General features: G+C 35.6%; 1 protein-coding gene across 2 annotated transcripts in view; it reads right to left on the bottom strand.

Moving 5' to 3' along the window:
* Positions 1-14,696, bottom strand: part of sorcs3a (sortilin related VPS10 domain containing receptor 3a) — a 232,158-nt gene that overhangs the window by 126,893 nt on the left and 90,569 nt on the right. For both annotated transcript variants that reach the window (XM_067499167.1, XM_067499169.1), the window contains exon 2: positions 13,226-13,293. In XM_067499167.1, coding sequence (XP_067355268.1) covers positions 13,226-13,293 — 68 coding nt within the window. The remainder of the gene's footprint in view (positions 1-13,225; positions 13,294-14,696) is intronic.

Below are 14,696 nucleotides of genomic sequence, written 5' to 3'. Positions count from 1 at the left end.
GGTGCTATGCTGTTATCATTAAAGGTCCATTGGGAGAGACTTGTTCATTTTCACAGATATTGATTGAACCATCTCAGACCACAGAGATGAGATAACAATTGTTAAACTGAGACGAGTTTCAATGGTGTGCAGTGCACAGAAAGTGAAACAGTTCAAAGTAGTAGAACTTTACAACAAGAGTGTTTCGTCGTAAAAGTGCCTCCCTATGGCCAAAGCTCTTAAAATCACATGGTGATGTATTTCAAATGTGCAATAATAAGGATCTGGACAGTGACACGATTTAGGAGATGAAGCAAAGCCTGGGAGCCAGTTCTCAGGCAGCCTCATATCCACTACTTGTCTAACTTTCAGAGTTAGTGGATTTGACTGACACCAAGTAATGGCACTTACATGTCATTTGGGTTTGTCTGTCCTATCAGACACTGTATGTAGAGCTTGTTAAGTCCCTCTGTCGATGTCTATGATGCTAATGGGAGGAGATGAGAGGATGGTTCATTTAACTACAGTTTGACTTCTTATAGAGGGAAATCTTCAAAATGATAGAAAAAGTAGTTCAAACTATGTCAAGCTGCCAAAACCATTTTTACCCATCCAGTCAAATCAGTGTTAACCAAGCCGAAAGCTGCCCAGTCTAACAACACTGTTCACACAACGTGCTCTTCTGGCTGCCTAATAAATATATACATATACTTTTTTTTTTTTTTTTTTTTTGCCTTTCGGCTTATCCTGTAAGTTCAAGGTTCAGGGTCGCTACAGCGGATCATTGTCCACATGTTAATTTGGCAGTTTTCACGCCGGATGCCCTTCCTGACACAACCCTCCATACATATATATATATATATATATATATATATATATATATATATTTCTGAACCCTTTACAGTAAAGAGGTGTAGTCAGCGTTAGTAAAAAAAGTTAATAGCCCCTCTTTTAATTCTATGTTTATTTTATGTAAAAACATAATGAAACTCATCTTATAATTTTTCTTGGTATTGGACAAATTTAAGAAAATGAAGCCTCCCCCTTAAGATAGCTGTGCATATGTGGATGCCCAAAAACCTCAAGGAACTGAACCATTGCTGTAAAAAAATTAAATACAATTAGCCATAATTCCTTCACAATGATTATTTGTTGGCTCAAAAACTGAGAGTAACAATACGGGACCATTTTCTGACCTTATCCTATAGTCGCAGTTCTAACATAAAAGATTTGGGTTCTAGTTTTTTTAGATTCAAACTTCAGTTTAACTGCTCAAGGTAAATCTGTAGTGAAATCTGCTTTTTATCATTTGAAAGATATTAGCGAAATTAGAAACCTGGTGTCTAAACATGACCTGGAAAAGCTGATTGATGTTTTTTTTTGGGGGGGGGAGATTGGATTAACCCTTCCGAAGAAAACCTTTTAAGCAATTAAAAGCAACTCGTTCAGAATGCTGCAGAATATGAGTGACGATACGACAGACTGGTAAGGAGAGGAAGCTGGCGCTGACTGATGCTGTCCTCTGTTTCTATCACACCATTTGCACTTCCACACTGAAAGGTGGCTGGCCGAATGTCCTTATTCCAATAGCCTTGAGAAGTGGGATTATTACAATTAGATATCTCCTGGTGCTGTGTGATTTTTCCACTGGACACTCCCTGCAAGGGCATCATGTTGACTTACACATTTTACCAGCTTCATAAACTTAACAACAATAATATTCCAATTGGACTCTCCACCTGATTTTATTATTAAAAGAGGGACTTCAGTGCGGCACAGCTGATGGGACACGTTTGTTGACCACCACCCATGGGTCTAATAGTGCTATGCCCTCATACGTCCGGCTACCAAGGGTAGATTACAGGGTCCTCATTTCACTCAATAAATCCGATTCCGCCTGTCACATCACATTGGAACAACTCAATGTTCAATTATTGTCAAACAACTCTTGACTTATCGGTGATCACATTTTGGAAAAGGGAATAGACATTATGTGCCTCATAGAGTCCGGGGAACAACCTGAGGTCTACTCAGCTCTTAATGAGGCCTGCCCTGCTGGGTACTTCTATTTGCATAGGGCCAAAACTGTATTCACCCACCCAGGACAAAACTCAAAACAATGGGCGACAGGATGTTTGAGGATACTGCTTCCCATTTGTGGAACACCCTGCCATTCCTTAGGGTGGATGCTTTTAAAAAAAGGACTTAAAAACCTTCTTTTTTAGGAAAGCATATTTTAGCTAGAAGGTTTTCATAGATGTGTTTAGATCATGCTATTGCACTGGTGTCATTGTAGATATTTTTGCACTTTTTTTACACTTTTGTAGCATTTTGAGATTTGCTTCAAAGTGCATTACAAAAAATGTATCATTGTTATTATTATTATAAGGATGCTGACCGGTCTGCAAAACTTTGCACTGGCTTCCAATTAGTTTTTTTAATCAGTTAATGGCGTTCGGCCTAAATACATTTCTAAATATCTAATTCCTTACGAACCTACTAGAACCTTGACAATATCGGGGGTTGGTCTACTGACTCTCCCACGTGAAGCATGCATAAGCAGCTTTGAGTTTTCAGCTGCCCATGATTGGAATTTGTTAAGACAAATGTAGAAATATTTAAATCCGGGCTTAAAACATTTCTCTATTCTACAGCCTTTGACTGAGCAACTTTTCTGATTGATTATTTTATTGTATTGGCAAATGTATTTTATGTTTGTCTTAACTATTTATGTATTTATTTTTATTTCTAGTATGTTTTGATGGTTTTATGCATTAATCATGCATTTGTATTCTTCTTCTTTTCTGTAATGCACTTTCAAGTTGCCTTGTGTATATAAATAAAATAGCTTTATTGTGTGACAATGCTGACTCAGCATACTTTGTTCAGTTTTTACTTGTGCGCTGAACACCTAATAACTAGGCCTTTATTTAGAACTGCAACGAATGCCTGAGTCATCATTAGCACAAAATAAGAAATAGGAACTGGACATTTGCCTGAGTGTTGTACAGGAGCAGATTAACATCATCTCATTCCAAAGCTTTCCAGCTCAGTAATTCAGTAACAAACTGTGAGCACTTCGGCAACTTCAGTAAACTCATTGTGTAAAGCAATGAAAACAAGTGCTGCATCGACTTGTTTTGCAGAAAGTACAAGTATAGAATATGTCAAAATTTGTAATAGGAGTGACGGGATGTAAATACAACCTGACTTTGTTGTTGGCATTAATTTGCCCACATCTGAATACCTGCAAATGAGAACAGAGCTTGTCATATTTGATCAATTTTGATGCACAGAGGGACAATACTCAAGGGGCCAGATGAGAGAAGCTAAACAACTTTGAAGAATAGTTTAGCTGAGTTGATTTATTTTCAACAGCCAATACCTCGCCTTCATTTCTTTTCCCCTCTGCTACGCGCATATGAAGGCTCCTTTGAAAAATTATGCATCGACTGACTGATCAGCTTTCATTGTTTAAGGTCAGGGAGTTCATTAAAAATGACAGGCTGACTGGGTGATACTTTGAGGTGTTGCCAGTGTCTTGACCTTTGCAAAAAGGCATTTTAACACTTGCCATTTGGGATGTCTTTCCTTGTGATTGTTTTTTCTTTCTTTTCTCCCAACTGCTCCACTTTTAAACCCGATCAGAGCGGTGATCTCAATTAGCCAGCAACAGAGAGACAAATCACTGACTGGAGCTGATACGAGGAAGCCAGGCGTCCTACCATTTGAGCTGATTGAAGAAAATGGTGGCTTCAGAACTGTTGCTCGATTCTCCATTTAACCCTTAAGTCATAAAGCTAAGTTCCATAATTTATTTTTAACTCAAATTCTCCTTAATGCAATATCTAATAAAGACAAAGATAATTACAACTGTCTCTTTGTAACACACGCCATCCTACATACAGTTATATATCCAACCTGGACAGACAGCTGCTCCCTTCACTGTGGGGTTGTTGGTGAGTGACAGGGCTGGGAGTGCTGCCAATAACGTTGATCTCCAGTCACAGCGTTGTCCCTGTTGTCACACCATAGCAAAATTACTTCACCTGACTTCATCTTCCCTACAGAGTTAAACTGTCATGGTGCATTTAACTCTGATGACGGTGCCAAGGTTTATATGGGTCCAATCGTCGCAGGATGAGACATCTTGTTGATGTGGTTGGCTTATGCCACTTATAGTATAAGTACTCATAGACCTACAGCTTTGTTAGTGATTGGAAAATTCACCCAAATAAGTTTTCCCATTCGTTTAGCATGTTTGTGTTTCATATAAGTTGTTCTGAACTTGTGTGGCAGCTCTGGAGCCAGTAGTATGATTCCTACAATTGATTTCACCACTTCAGATTTTTCTCCAAAAGTCAGATGGGAATGTAGTTTTTTTTTCCTGAAGAGCTTGATTGAGCCTGTAGCTCATCAGTTGGACAACTTTGATTTAATTGGCAACTTAAGGGAACGTCAGCTGCAAACCCAGTCCAATAATATCCGTCTTTCTCTTTGTGAATTCTTGTGTAGTTTTTTAGAAAAATGTGGCTGCAATCTTAAATGTGAGGGAATGACAATAGTAAAGAGTAGAAACAAGGTATCTGACAGCATTATAATATTCTGCTATAAGTAGACTGACAGTGACACAGTGTTGACAGCACAGTGCTACGTGGAAATGACTCACCACCAGATTCTGGGAGTCAGGAACTAAGAATTACTAGTATATTAATCAGCTGCTCACTACCAGTTGGCTATTATTTTCAACCACGTTGAAGCAATATAACGCGAAACTTGGAGACTGGCAATCACATAAATATAGTACATGAGAAGAAGAGTGGTTCAGCAGTCATGCGTGTTCGTATTGTAAAGGCAATTTCCCTAGAGAATCCTTGCTTGAGTCAGGTTTCGGAGAGTTCCATCAAAAAACCCTGCCAAATCTGACAATATAACAATAAAATGGTCAAGTTCTTGACTGATTACATTCCCTTTTCTTCAGAGCAAATGGTATAAGCACAAGAATCAGCTTAGTTTGCCTTTAGACATTGGTATTTTGCCAATAAAAAGCAAAATATCAGTATTACTCTGTGCCTTTTGCACCCTCTACCAACAGTGTAGGTGGGGGCAGAAGTGGCTCAGGAAGTAGAACAGTTTTCCACCATTCTCAGGGTTGATAGTTCCATTCCTGTCACATGTTAAAGTGTCCTTCGGCAAAACACTAATCAGAGTTTGTTGGTTTCAGGGGGTTTAGTACAGCTGCATAGTAGCTTCACTACTGTGCACTACTATACTACTATGCAGTAGCTTCATTGGTGTGTTTGTTAAGGGGTGAATGCAATGCATTTTGGGTACTGATAAAGTAGAAAAGTGCTTTGTAAGTGTAGACCATTCTCTCAGTCTGAAACCATTCACTTTCAGTCTTAAGGACCAAACGTTGGTGAATCAAATGTTTTAGACTTTTAGTACATTCAGGCATCCCCGTATGTTCCTATATAACTAAAGTAAACGTTTTTGTAGAAAACATAATTCTGATGTTCCGATGCCACATATTTTTTGAATGAATGAAACCGTAGCTTCATTAATGGAAAAGGAACTGCCAGGAGGTGGTTATGGAGGGTGGTACGAGTATAATGCATAGGACTGCCAAGTTAAGAACCAGACTTCCTGAGTCCTGCCCTGGAGTCCTGTGTCGGGTTAGGTTCATGCAAGAAAACCGTTCACTTTAGGGTTAGAGTGAGAATGTGGATGTGTTTAAATGTGATAAAACACGTTTTGTGTTTTTCCTCTATTACACCAGCTGACCCTCTGACCCTAACCAAACTAGTCGCTACCACCATAAAATGCTTTACTATTGTTGTAGTCACACAAACTGGAAATTGTACTGCAGATTATAGAAAGTATAGAAATAGTATAGAGTATAGAAAATGAAACCCGATATTTTGCTGCAAGATTGAATATTTTGGCAGAATAAAATACATTGTCTGGTAAAATTTTATCGGTATGTTCAGTATTAACGTATTTACAACTCCCTATTTACATTACATGACAACATTGTCATGTAATGTAAATAGGGACACACAACTTTGTGTTTCTTACACAGCTTATAATGTAAGAAACACTTTTCTTATACTTCAACTCACTTTTAGGCTTAAGAATTTCTTCTGTGGTGATTGCAATGTTAGACAATAGTAGAGCTGAAACAATCACTTAATTATTTAAGTAATTTCAAGACTATTTTGTGATCTGTGCTGTGAACACCTAAAGCAGTTATGTGGTCTCTGATTGCAAGGTACCAAGGGACTGCAGTTTTGTTGCACTTATTCAGACACCAAAACACTTCTCTGTTTTTGTCTCTGGGTTCAAATTACACAGTAGCTGTCTAAATGTCAAGAATGGCTAGCAGTCACTTTGGAAGCATGTGTGATTGTCAAACTACCACTTAAAACTGGGCAAACTTGTTAAGTGCAAATGCTTTGTGCTTTAAAGGACTGTCAATACTAAAATCTTAGAGGATGACAAACAAAAAAACAACCAAAAAAAAAAAAAAACTAGACATAGAGATAGAATAGTGGCTGTTTCTCTTTAGGCCAATACTGCAGAGCTGCTGGAGTTTGAAGCAGTAATTGCATACTTAAGTGTGGAACAGCATCACTGAGGAAGGGGGGCTGTCAAAAAGCAAATTGAAAATGAGTCTACAAAAGATGAGATTGAATGCCCTTTAGTTGTAAACAAACAAATCACTTTCTTTTTTCTCAGAATGTCCCTTAGTTTCCGTACATACCTCCTCAAGTCCTGCGGCTTTTTCTAAGGCTTTTTCCAGTGGTTTTCCAGCAGTAACATTAGTGGGCCAAGGATATGTGTTTTTTTTTTTTTAACAGCCCTTTCTTAGAGAGCAGGGAGGCTGATAGCCAATTCATAATGCAGATATGTTTTTATTCCCTTTCTCTTTTTGCATTATAAAAAACCGACATGCAATTTAATATTAGAAAATGAGAGCCAAATATGCTCACATTGAATATTTTTCTGTAGTGCGGGAATAATGTCTGGTAAAAGTACTGTATTTTTAAATCATGAAATACACACTCATTGTAGCCTTCATGAATGTATTCAGAGCGGATTAATTTCAACTATGTGCTGAGTCAGCTGTGAGACCACTTTGGAGGTTTCGGTGTTTGATGCGGTTGAGTTCTACTAAAGAAAAGTTTCTATTTATTTTACCACAGCTGTATCAACGACGTTGGACTAAGTACAGAGTCCTCTCTCTGTATATCACAGTACAGTTAGCTAGTATCTTCCACAATATTGATATCATCAGCTGCATCAACTCCTCTGAAACAGTTTCAGCTGTTCGACCAGAACTTGCTCAGCGTTAAAATTTGTAGTGAACTGAATTAAATGGGTTACATACAGTCAGCATTTAGTGAAGTGTGTTGATAGTAATTGACAATAAGTCAAAATGCTGTGTGATTAAGGCAAAGGTGGATGAGAGGTCGCAGGTGAGGCTAATTGTTTAATTTTTGTTGTGCGACTGATCAGTCGACCACTAGTTGCAAAAGGGACCAGAGGGAATAAGCAGTGTGTGTGTTCCTAAGATTCAAATAATACACTTAAATCTGTCTTTATGACTGGTCTCCAACATTTTTAAAATTGGTAAAGATTTGAAAATCCTGCAGGTGGCCTTACATACTATTGCTACACCTGCCAAGTTTTCCATTCAATTTTTTTTTAAGGCTTTACATCCCAAGAGGAACTTGGTTGACTTCTCTACAGACACCTCACATATTTGCATTCCTATTAACATTCCTCACATATTTGCTTGTACTTTTGCATTGACTAAATAATCTTAAGGCTTAAAAGATGTCTGTAAATGTCTACCACGCCTCTTACTGCAACCACATGCATAGCAGCATGAAGCTTGAAGGACCTCGCTAATGTGCCTTGCTAAGATATTACAAGACCGTCTCTGTTCAGGGATGAGATTTCGCATAATAGTCAATTGTTTGGATGTTTTGCCCTAATGTGCAAAACTTCCCCACTAATCTTGCTAAATATCCCAGAAAGACACAGTCACATCTGTGGGCATCTGCCGAAAATTTACACAAAGGAGTAACTGTGTGTGTTACACAATTTATGTGAATTCCGGCATATGTTACACATCATCCGGGATTTTTGCCCATCCTTTGGTTTTTGTAGTTTCGCTTTCTACAAGTACTCTTGCTGCCTCAGGAGTGTGTGCATGAGTATGGGTTCATTTTTGTCCCAGGAGTGGGGAGGAAGTGAGGTACAGTACATCAGATAATACACTAGAACAAGAGCATGACAAACAGAATCCTCCACCCTGAGTGCCCCCTCTGACTGTGCACAACATCGAACATACTATTCACAGCACCAGAGGAACAGGTAGAGAACAGGACATGTAATGTCTGCAGGAAAAGAGATGCATGCTTTGAAGTTGAGTAAGGATTTATATGACTGTTGGCCACGTAAGGCCCATTAGCTGATGATCAAAGATCAAACTACAAATTACTGAAGCAGCAAACAAACAATTTGATCATCATATAAGGTTAATTCTAAAATGTTAAAAAAATATGTAAATTTACATCCAATGTTGCATTTTAGTGTTTTGACATGTTTTTTAAATAAGGGTCAAACATTACATTTAATGACCATTTTTGCTCATTAGAGTGACTTAGTATTTTTTGCCATTAGTTTACAATTAAATTAGTTAATTCCCAAAAACAGTCAACCCTTTTTTTAGGAAATACAATCAAAACTTGTTATTTGACAACACAGACATTTTTACAATGTTAGTGAAATTTTTAATGTAGTATTGGTTGTGACAATAATACATTAAGAGTTTTTTTAATTTCTTAGGCAAGAAATGCAAAAAAGATGCAAGGCTGTGTTTTATTAATTTTGAATGACTCTTAACTTGGGATTCAACATTATATTTACAAGATTTTTGTAGTAAAAAACAGACATTAGACATCAGATATTAATTTGATAATTAAAAACACATTAAATGTATCTTTTTATTGCAGGGTTGCAATAAAAAGTGTATTTGTAATTATTACAAATATTTGACTGTGAACTTTTTAAAAAAATTCAACTTTACATGTGATGTAGGTAATATTTTTACATTTAACAACATTTGAATATGTTTTTAAATATGAGTCAAATAGTTTAAAATTTACAGATAAGGACCGTTCTCTGAATTTTTATAATTCTTTTTGCCATCAATTTACAATTAATTCCATAATTAAAAAAAAACTTTCAGCTTCTATTAAAAAAAAATTAATTTTTGTTATGTTTTGAAAATACTCAACAGTACTTTTACAGTTGAAACAAATAATTTTATCAAATATACAAGACAGTTTTTTTTATAAATATTGCCAATATTTGTGAGTGTACTACATCTATAGTATATATTTTTACAAGCATTTGTTAGTAAAAACACACCATAAAAAGACATACTGTAATGTTTGGCTTTAAGGCTTTCTTAAATAATTACTACCAGTGCTATACTATATGTATTATTACATAAGGTTATAAAATTCACAATTACAAAAGGCTATCTTTCATAAATACTGCCAAAGCTTGTGACTTTACAATGCAAAAGCATTTAATAATGTTTTCAAACCAAGAATTTATTTTTTTACTGTTTTAGTATATGTATATTTATTTAGGAAATTGATGATAAATTAAAAAAGATGCAAAAGGCTTTATTGTTTAAATACTGTGAATGCTTTTTATTATACCACATTGTAAAAGAAGATGTACATTTTAAAGAATTATGTCATACCTTTTTTAAATTTACAAGTAATGACTGTAAACTCATCAGCAAGACTGGTTTTTCTTTACAGGATTTCATAAATAAAAATACACCATGCGTGTCTTTTATATATACTGCCAATGCTTGTGACTGTACTACATAAATGCTACTTTGTAAATAATAATAATAAATAAATAAATAAATAATATATTACTAATAATATTCAATAAATTAATTTTTCACTCAAAATTTACAAAAAAGATGCAACACTCAAAGTGTCATTCTACAAAGTGTCTGTACTTTTTCAAGATTCGGTTCATAGTATATTTTACTTTTCTGTATTGTAAATACTGTAATCATTATAATAGAGTGTAAAAGGCAGGAGCATTTTGATGTTTATGAAGTCTGCACATTACAAGTTAAGTTACGTCCAAATTGTCAAAACTATAGTTCTAAAATGAAAAATATGGTTGTTGATATTCTACAATATTGGTATTTTTAATTTTGCTGTGGAATTTTATGTAAACTTTCATTTAAAAATAAGATTGTGATTTGTGATTCTACAATCATTCTATAGCAAAATGTATAATAAGTGTAACGATCGTGATTGTACAACATATCGGATCTATTACAAGATTGTGTAATTATAAAAACAGCTTGGCAATGACGTGGTATAATAAATATTTTGGTTAATTTACAACTTAAATCTAATCCAGTAAACTACAGCATGGACTGACCAGTTTGGAGCTACTCAGCAAGCTGCAATGCACTTTGTGTTGTGATATTGGTCGATTATGGCCTGCATTAAAATTTTTCCATGCTGACCTATCGACCCCACCAGATATTGGCTGATGTGTATGTATGTACATATTTTTTATCAGTCGATACAGCAACAAAGAGTGAAAATCCTTAACACAGTATTTAACAATGTTTCCACCCACAATTTTTCCATCATAAAGGTAAAGCAGAGCCTCTTGATCCCCTTTTACACATGGACTGGATGCTTCTGACTTTATTTAGAGGCGGTGTATGTGAAAAAGCAAACGTCCAAGCTTGATCAGGCTTAATAGGCTTGATCAAATTTGAGAATGAATATATCTAATTTAATAAATGAATGCTTCAGCAGAAACATGGGGCCTCTGAGGAGGTGACACGTCATGTGCTGTAGGCTGACTCTCTTTACTGGTAATAATTGTAGTGTTAGCTAGTTGAGCCTTACAGTTTTAGCGTGTTTGCTCCCATATTTTTCAGCACATTTTTTTGAGCCCATCTTAAGCATGAAACATAACACAGACTGGTAACCTTAGTTATAAAGTTTGCTAAAAATGCTCCTATGTTCTAAACACACCCAGTCTATGTCAGTTGGTTGGCAGGGTTCATTTTATTGTCTACAATGCTAGTGACAGTCTTTGCATGTTTGCTTTTAATGCAACACAATTTGTTTTCTAGTTTGTTTGTTTTTTTTACTGCAGATATTAACCAAGGAGACAATATTTTGAACAGCAAGTGTAAACCTGTGACTCACAAGAAAAGCGAGCTTAGGTCTTTAGCAAGACTGGGCCTATATAGACAAAAGGAGACACTAACTCAGAGCATCATAACTAAGCGTGAATTAAGTTTTGTCTTTTCTCTTAATGTAATGTTACCTAATATGTAACACATCTTCTAATATAACTTGTAAGAAAATGGATTTAAACAGAAATTCAAGACCGGTCACAATTTGTAGCCAAAAAATTGTATCAGGTAAGATGTATTATTTTATAACACTGAAAAACCAGGGAACTGAGTGTCTCTGTAATTCCAAAAACTCCTAAAACATGGTAAAGTACATTTTTGAGTAAAACCACCAGGTGATTTTCATAATAACATTGCACAATGTCAAATCAAGATCAGTTTTCCAAGGCTTCAGTATTTAAAGAAATTAACTGTGGGGAAATAAGTTGTGCCAAAGTCAGTATGCTGTTATGAAATATCATACAATCAAATACTTAATCTTCTCATGATATATACAGGGCTACAGTACAATGTATTTATTTGTCTTTAGACTGAGCATTTTTGGCACAAATAGCTGATTAACTCATAATTAAATGAACAAAATCACAGTGTTTCAAGTTGTGCCAGTTTTATATGGGCACATTTATTTTCAGAAGTTTAGGTTACGACCAGAATAAAAATCCTGTTTAATTTGCTACCTAATACCTGTTCTTATATTTTTTACTTTTATTATCATTGTTTCACGATCATGATTGTTTTACTAAATCTCACACACTTCACATAAGATACCGACAAGTACTGAGTTGATGTGAGCATTGTGAGCCTATAGCACATTTTATTATGGACGATTTGTTTTGTGTGTTTGTTAGTTTCTAATGATGACAAAGCTACAAAAATTAAGTGATTCTCACAACATAGTAACTCCAATTCTTATCCACAGATTAAGATGCTAACTGATACAACAAAAATGATGACATTTACACAATCACCAGGCTTATACATCAGCCTCAAGATGGAATACTATAGAGGAAAAGCCTGATATACTGAATGTTGAAGCAGCAGTTAAATAAGCAAGTTATTACCAAGTGGCACAAAAAATATTTTGAGTTTAAAAGTAAAGTTGTGTATAATTACCATGTTAGTGCAGGCAATTTATTTCTGACTCTACCACTTTGTCCAAAGACTGTGTGTGATTTGGTGTGGGGTTAAGTTTTTATCCCCTTAAGATTAAATTTTGATTTTGAAGTGCCACAGCTCAGTGTGATTATGTCTGGTCATCCACTTTGTTTACTTGCATTTACTTTCTGACATTGCAACTTATGCCCTACTTTCTCATATTTCTATAAGAGCAGAGCCAAAATATGCTCCATTTCCCTCGTCCAGCCAATTGGTTTGGATTGCAGCTCTGTGGCACAGGTAACTTTGAACATTTTACTTTAGCCATGTTGTGGTGCATTCATATAACAGATGTATATAAATTTACCATTCAGTGTCTGTGAATTGTATATCAACAATAATACAGGTTAAGAACATCTTCAACCAATTATTGTACTTTTGGATATTTTACTTTCTTTTTTTTGTTTGTTTGTTGAAAACTAACATATTATTGTTAGCATTATTAGTTGTAAACGCACAAAGTGCCACAATAAATAAAAATAAATATTGAGTTTTGATTGTCTTTACTTAGTTGTAAGCTCATAACGTATAGGCCTATTTCATCATATGGTTCAGCTTTACTGTCATATATGTTCTTACAGGGAAACTAAATGTTGTCCTCGTTTGGGCACTGTGCAGGTTTGCAAAACCTTTATTGTAATAGATGTTACCATGGGCTACAGCAGATGTTTGGCAGTCTCTGCTGCCATATTTATAACTATATTTTTATGTTGTGTGTTTTTTTTTTTTACAGTGTACCCATTGGCATTCTGAGCAGCTTCAAAGCATTCAAGATCTCTACTTGTGAATATCTTATGAAAATAAATCTCCTTTTGTACTCACCTCCACAGAGTGCTCTCAGTGACGCTGCCAATATGAAAGTCGTACAGCTTGGTCAGAATCAGGATTACCTGTAAAGAGAGGGAATTTAAGTGTTAAAATCTTAGTTCTTTGACTTATTAAAAAAAAAAAATCAATATCGACCCCCTTCAGGGGTCACCAAAGCCGAACATTCTGCATGCTGATTTTGCATGTGTTTTTACTCCGGATGCCCTCCTGCCACAACTCTTGGGCTCGAGACCGGCCCCAAGGTCTCCCTTTGGTGGTTGGGTGTTTGGGGCTGTTAAGAGAGCTTCAGTCTATTGAACTAATAATCTGATAATTTCCTATTTTTGTGTCAAAGGTTTTCATGCTTAGCTTATAACAACACTTAGAAACGTGGTCTAATTCTCACTTAATTATTTCTTTTATTTCATTTGCTTCGTCTGAAATTGACCTACTGAAGTCGGCTGTTAAACTGTAGGAAATCACGACACCTGGCCAAGAAACAGCATGTTAAAATCTGACTCCATGAGCATCTCAGACACCTGAGCGTAGTTCTGAAGGGGGTCGGGTGAGCCAGAGTGCTGGATAACATGGTAATAGAGTCGGATGTGTAGGCCTGCTGCATTTCAATATGAACTGATATTCTTCCTTATTATGTGTGGTGTTAACACATTTCTATATAACACATTAGCACACACTTTGCGATTATTCAAAGACCAAATGACCCAGCATTAGCTAACTTTTATTCAAGTTTTCCAAAGAGGCTGCAAAGTAGCTGATGTCACAGCATTTGCAACACTTCCTGCAGCTGATTCACAGTAAATAGATTTACCTGTTGGCTTTTGATGCAGATTGGTTGGTCAGGTCATTTTCACTAAAAACCTGCATGTTACAGAATTCAGTCTCAGTTTTTTGGTAACAGATCACAAAGTAAGATGAAATTAACAATTCTTTGTTCAACCTCTACCGGACACATTAAAAAAAACAATAAAAAATCAATCTTTCTTTCTCATTCAGAGGGGCCCTTTAAACATATTTGAGCTATTATTTATTTGACCCTTTTACCCTATTTCTTTGTGACTTACAATAACATTGTTATTTCAGGTGAAAAAAAAAAAAACACCAACACAATGCTTGATTTCCAAAATAGCATTTTTATTCCATTTTCCAAAAAAAAACAAACAAAAAAAAAGATTTTCAAAAAAAGATTTCAATACCAGATAATAGACTTTAAATTTCAGTCAACATAGTTACAAGTCTTTAAGCAACCAAATAACTGATTAGATACGAAAACTGAAATCAATTAGTGCAACTCACAACTATCACTGAGCTTATTCTTTTCTTTAAATGGGACCGTCAACACAAAGTGTCTTGTGGGGGAATAGAGTAAATTTAGTCATATGGTTGATAATTAGCAAACAGGCAAACAAGATGGGCTTGTTGAAGAGGTCACAGAGGGGACAAGAAGTCACAAGGTGTGGCATATTTA

Source organism: Channa argus, chromosome 3 (assembly GCF_033026475.1).
Source record: "Channa argus isolate prfri chromosome 3, Channa argus male v1.0, whole genome shotgun sequence".
In the NCBI taxonomy this organism is placed as follows: Eukaryota; Metazoa; Chordata; class Actinopteri; order Anabantiformes; family Channidae; genus Channa; species Channa argus.
The sequence above is the reverse complement of the archived record's forward strand: the minus strand, read 5'-3'. Positions and strand labels throughout refer to the sequence as shown.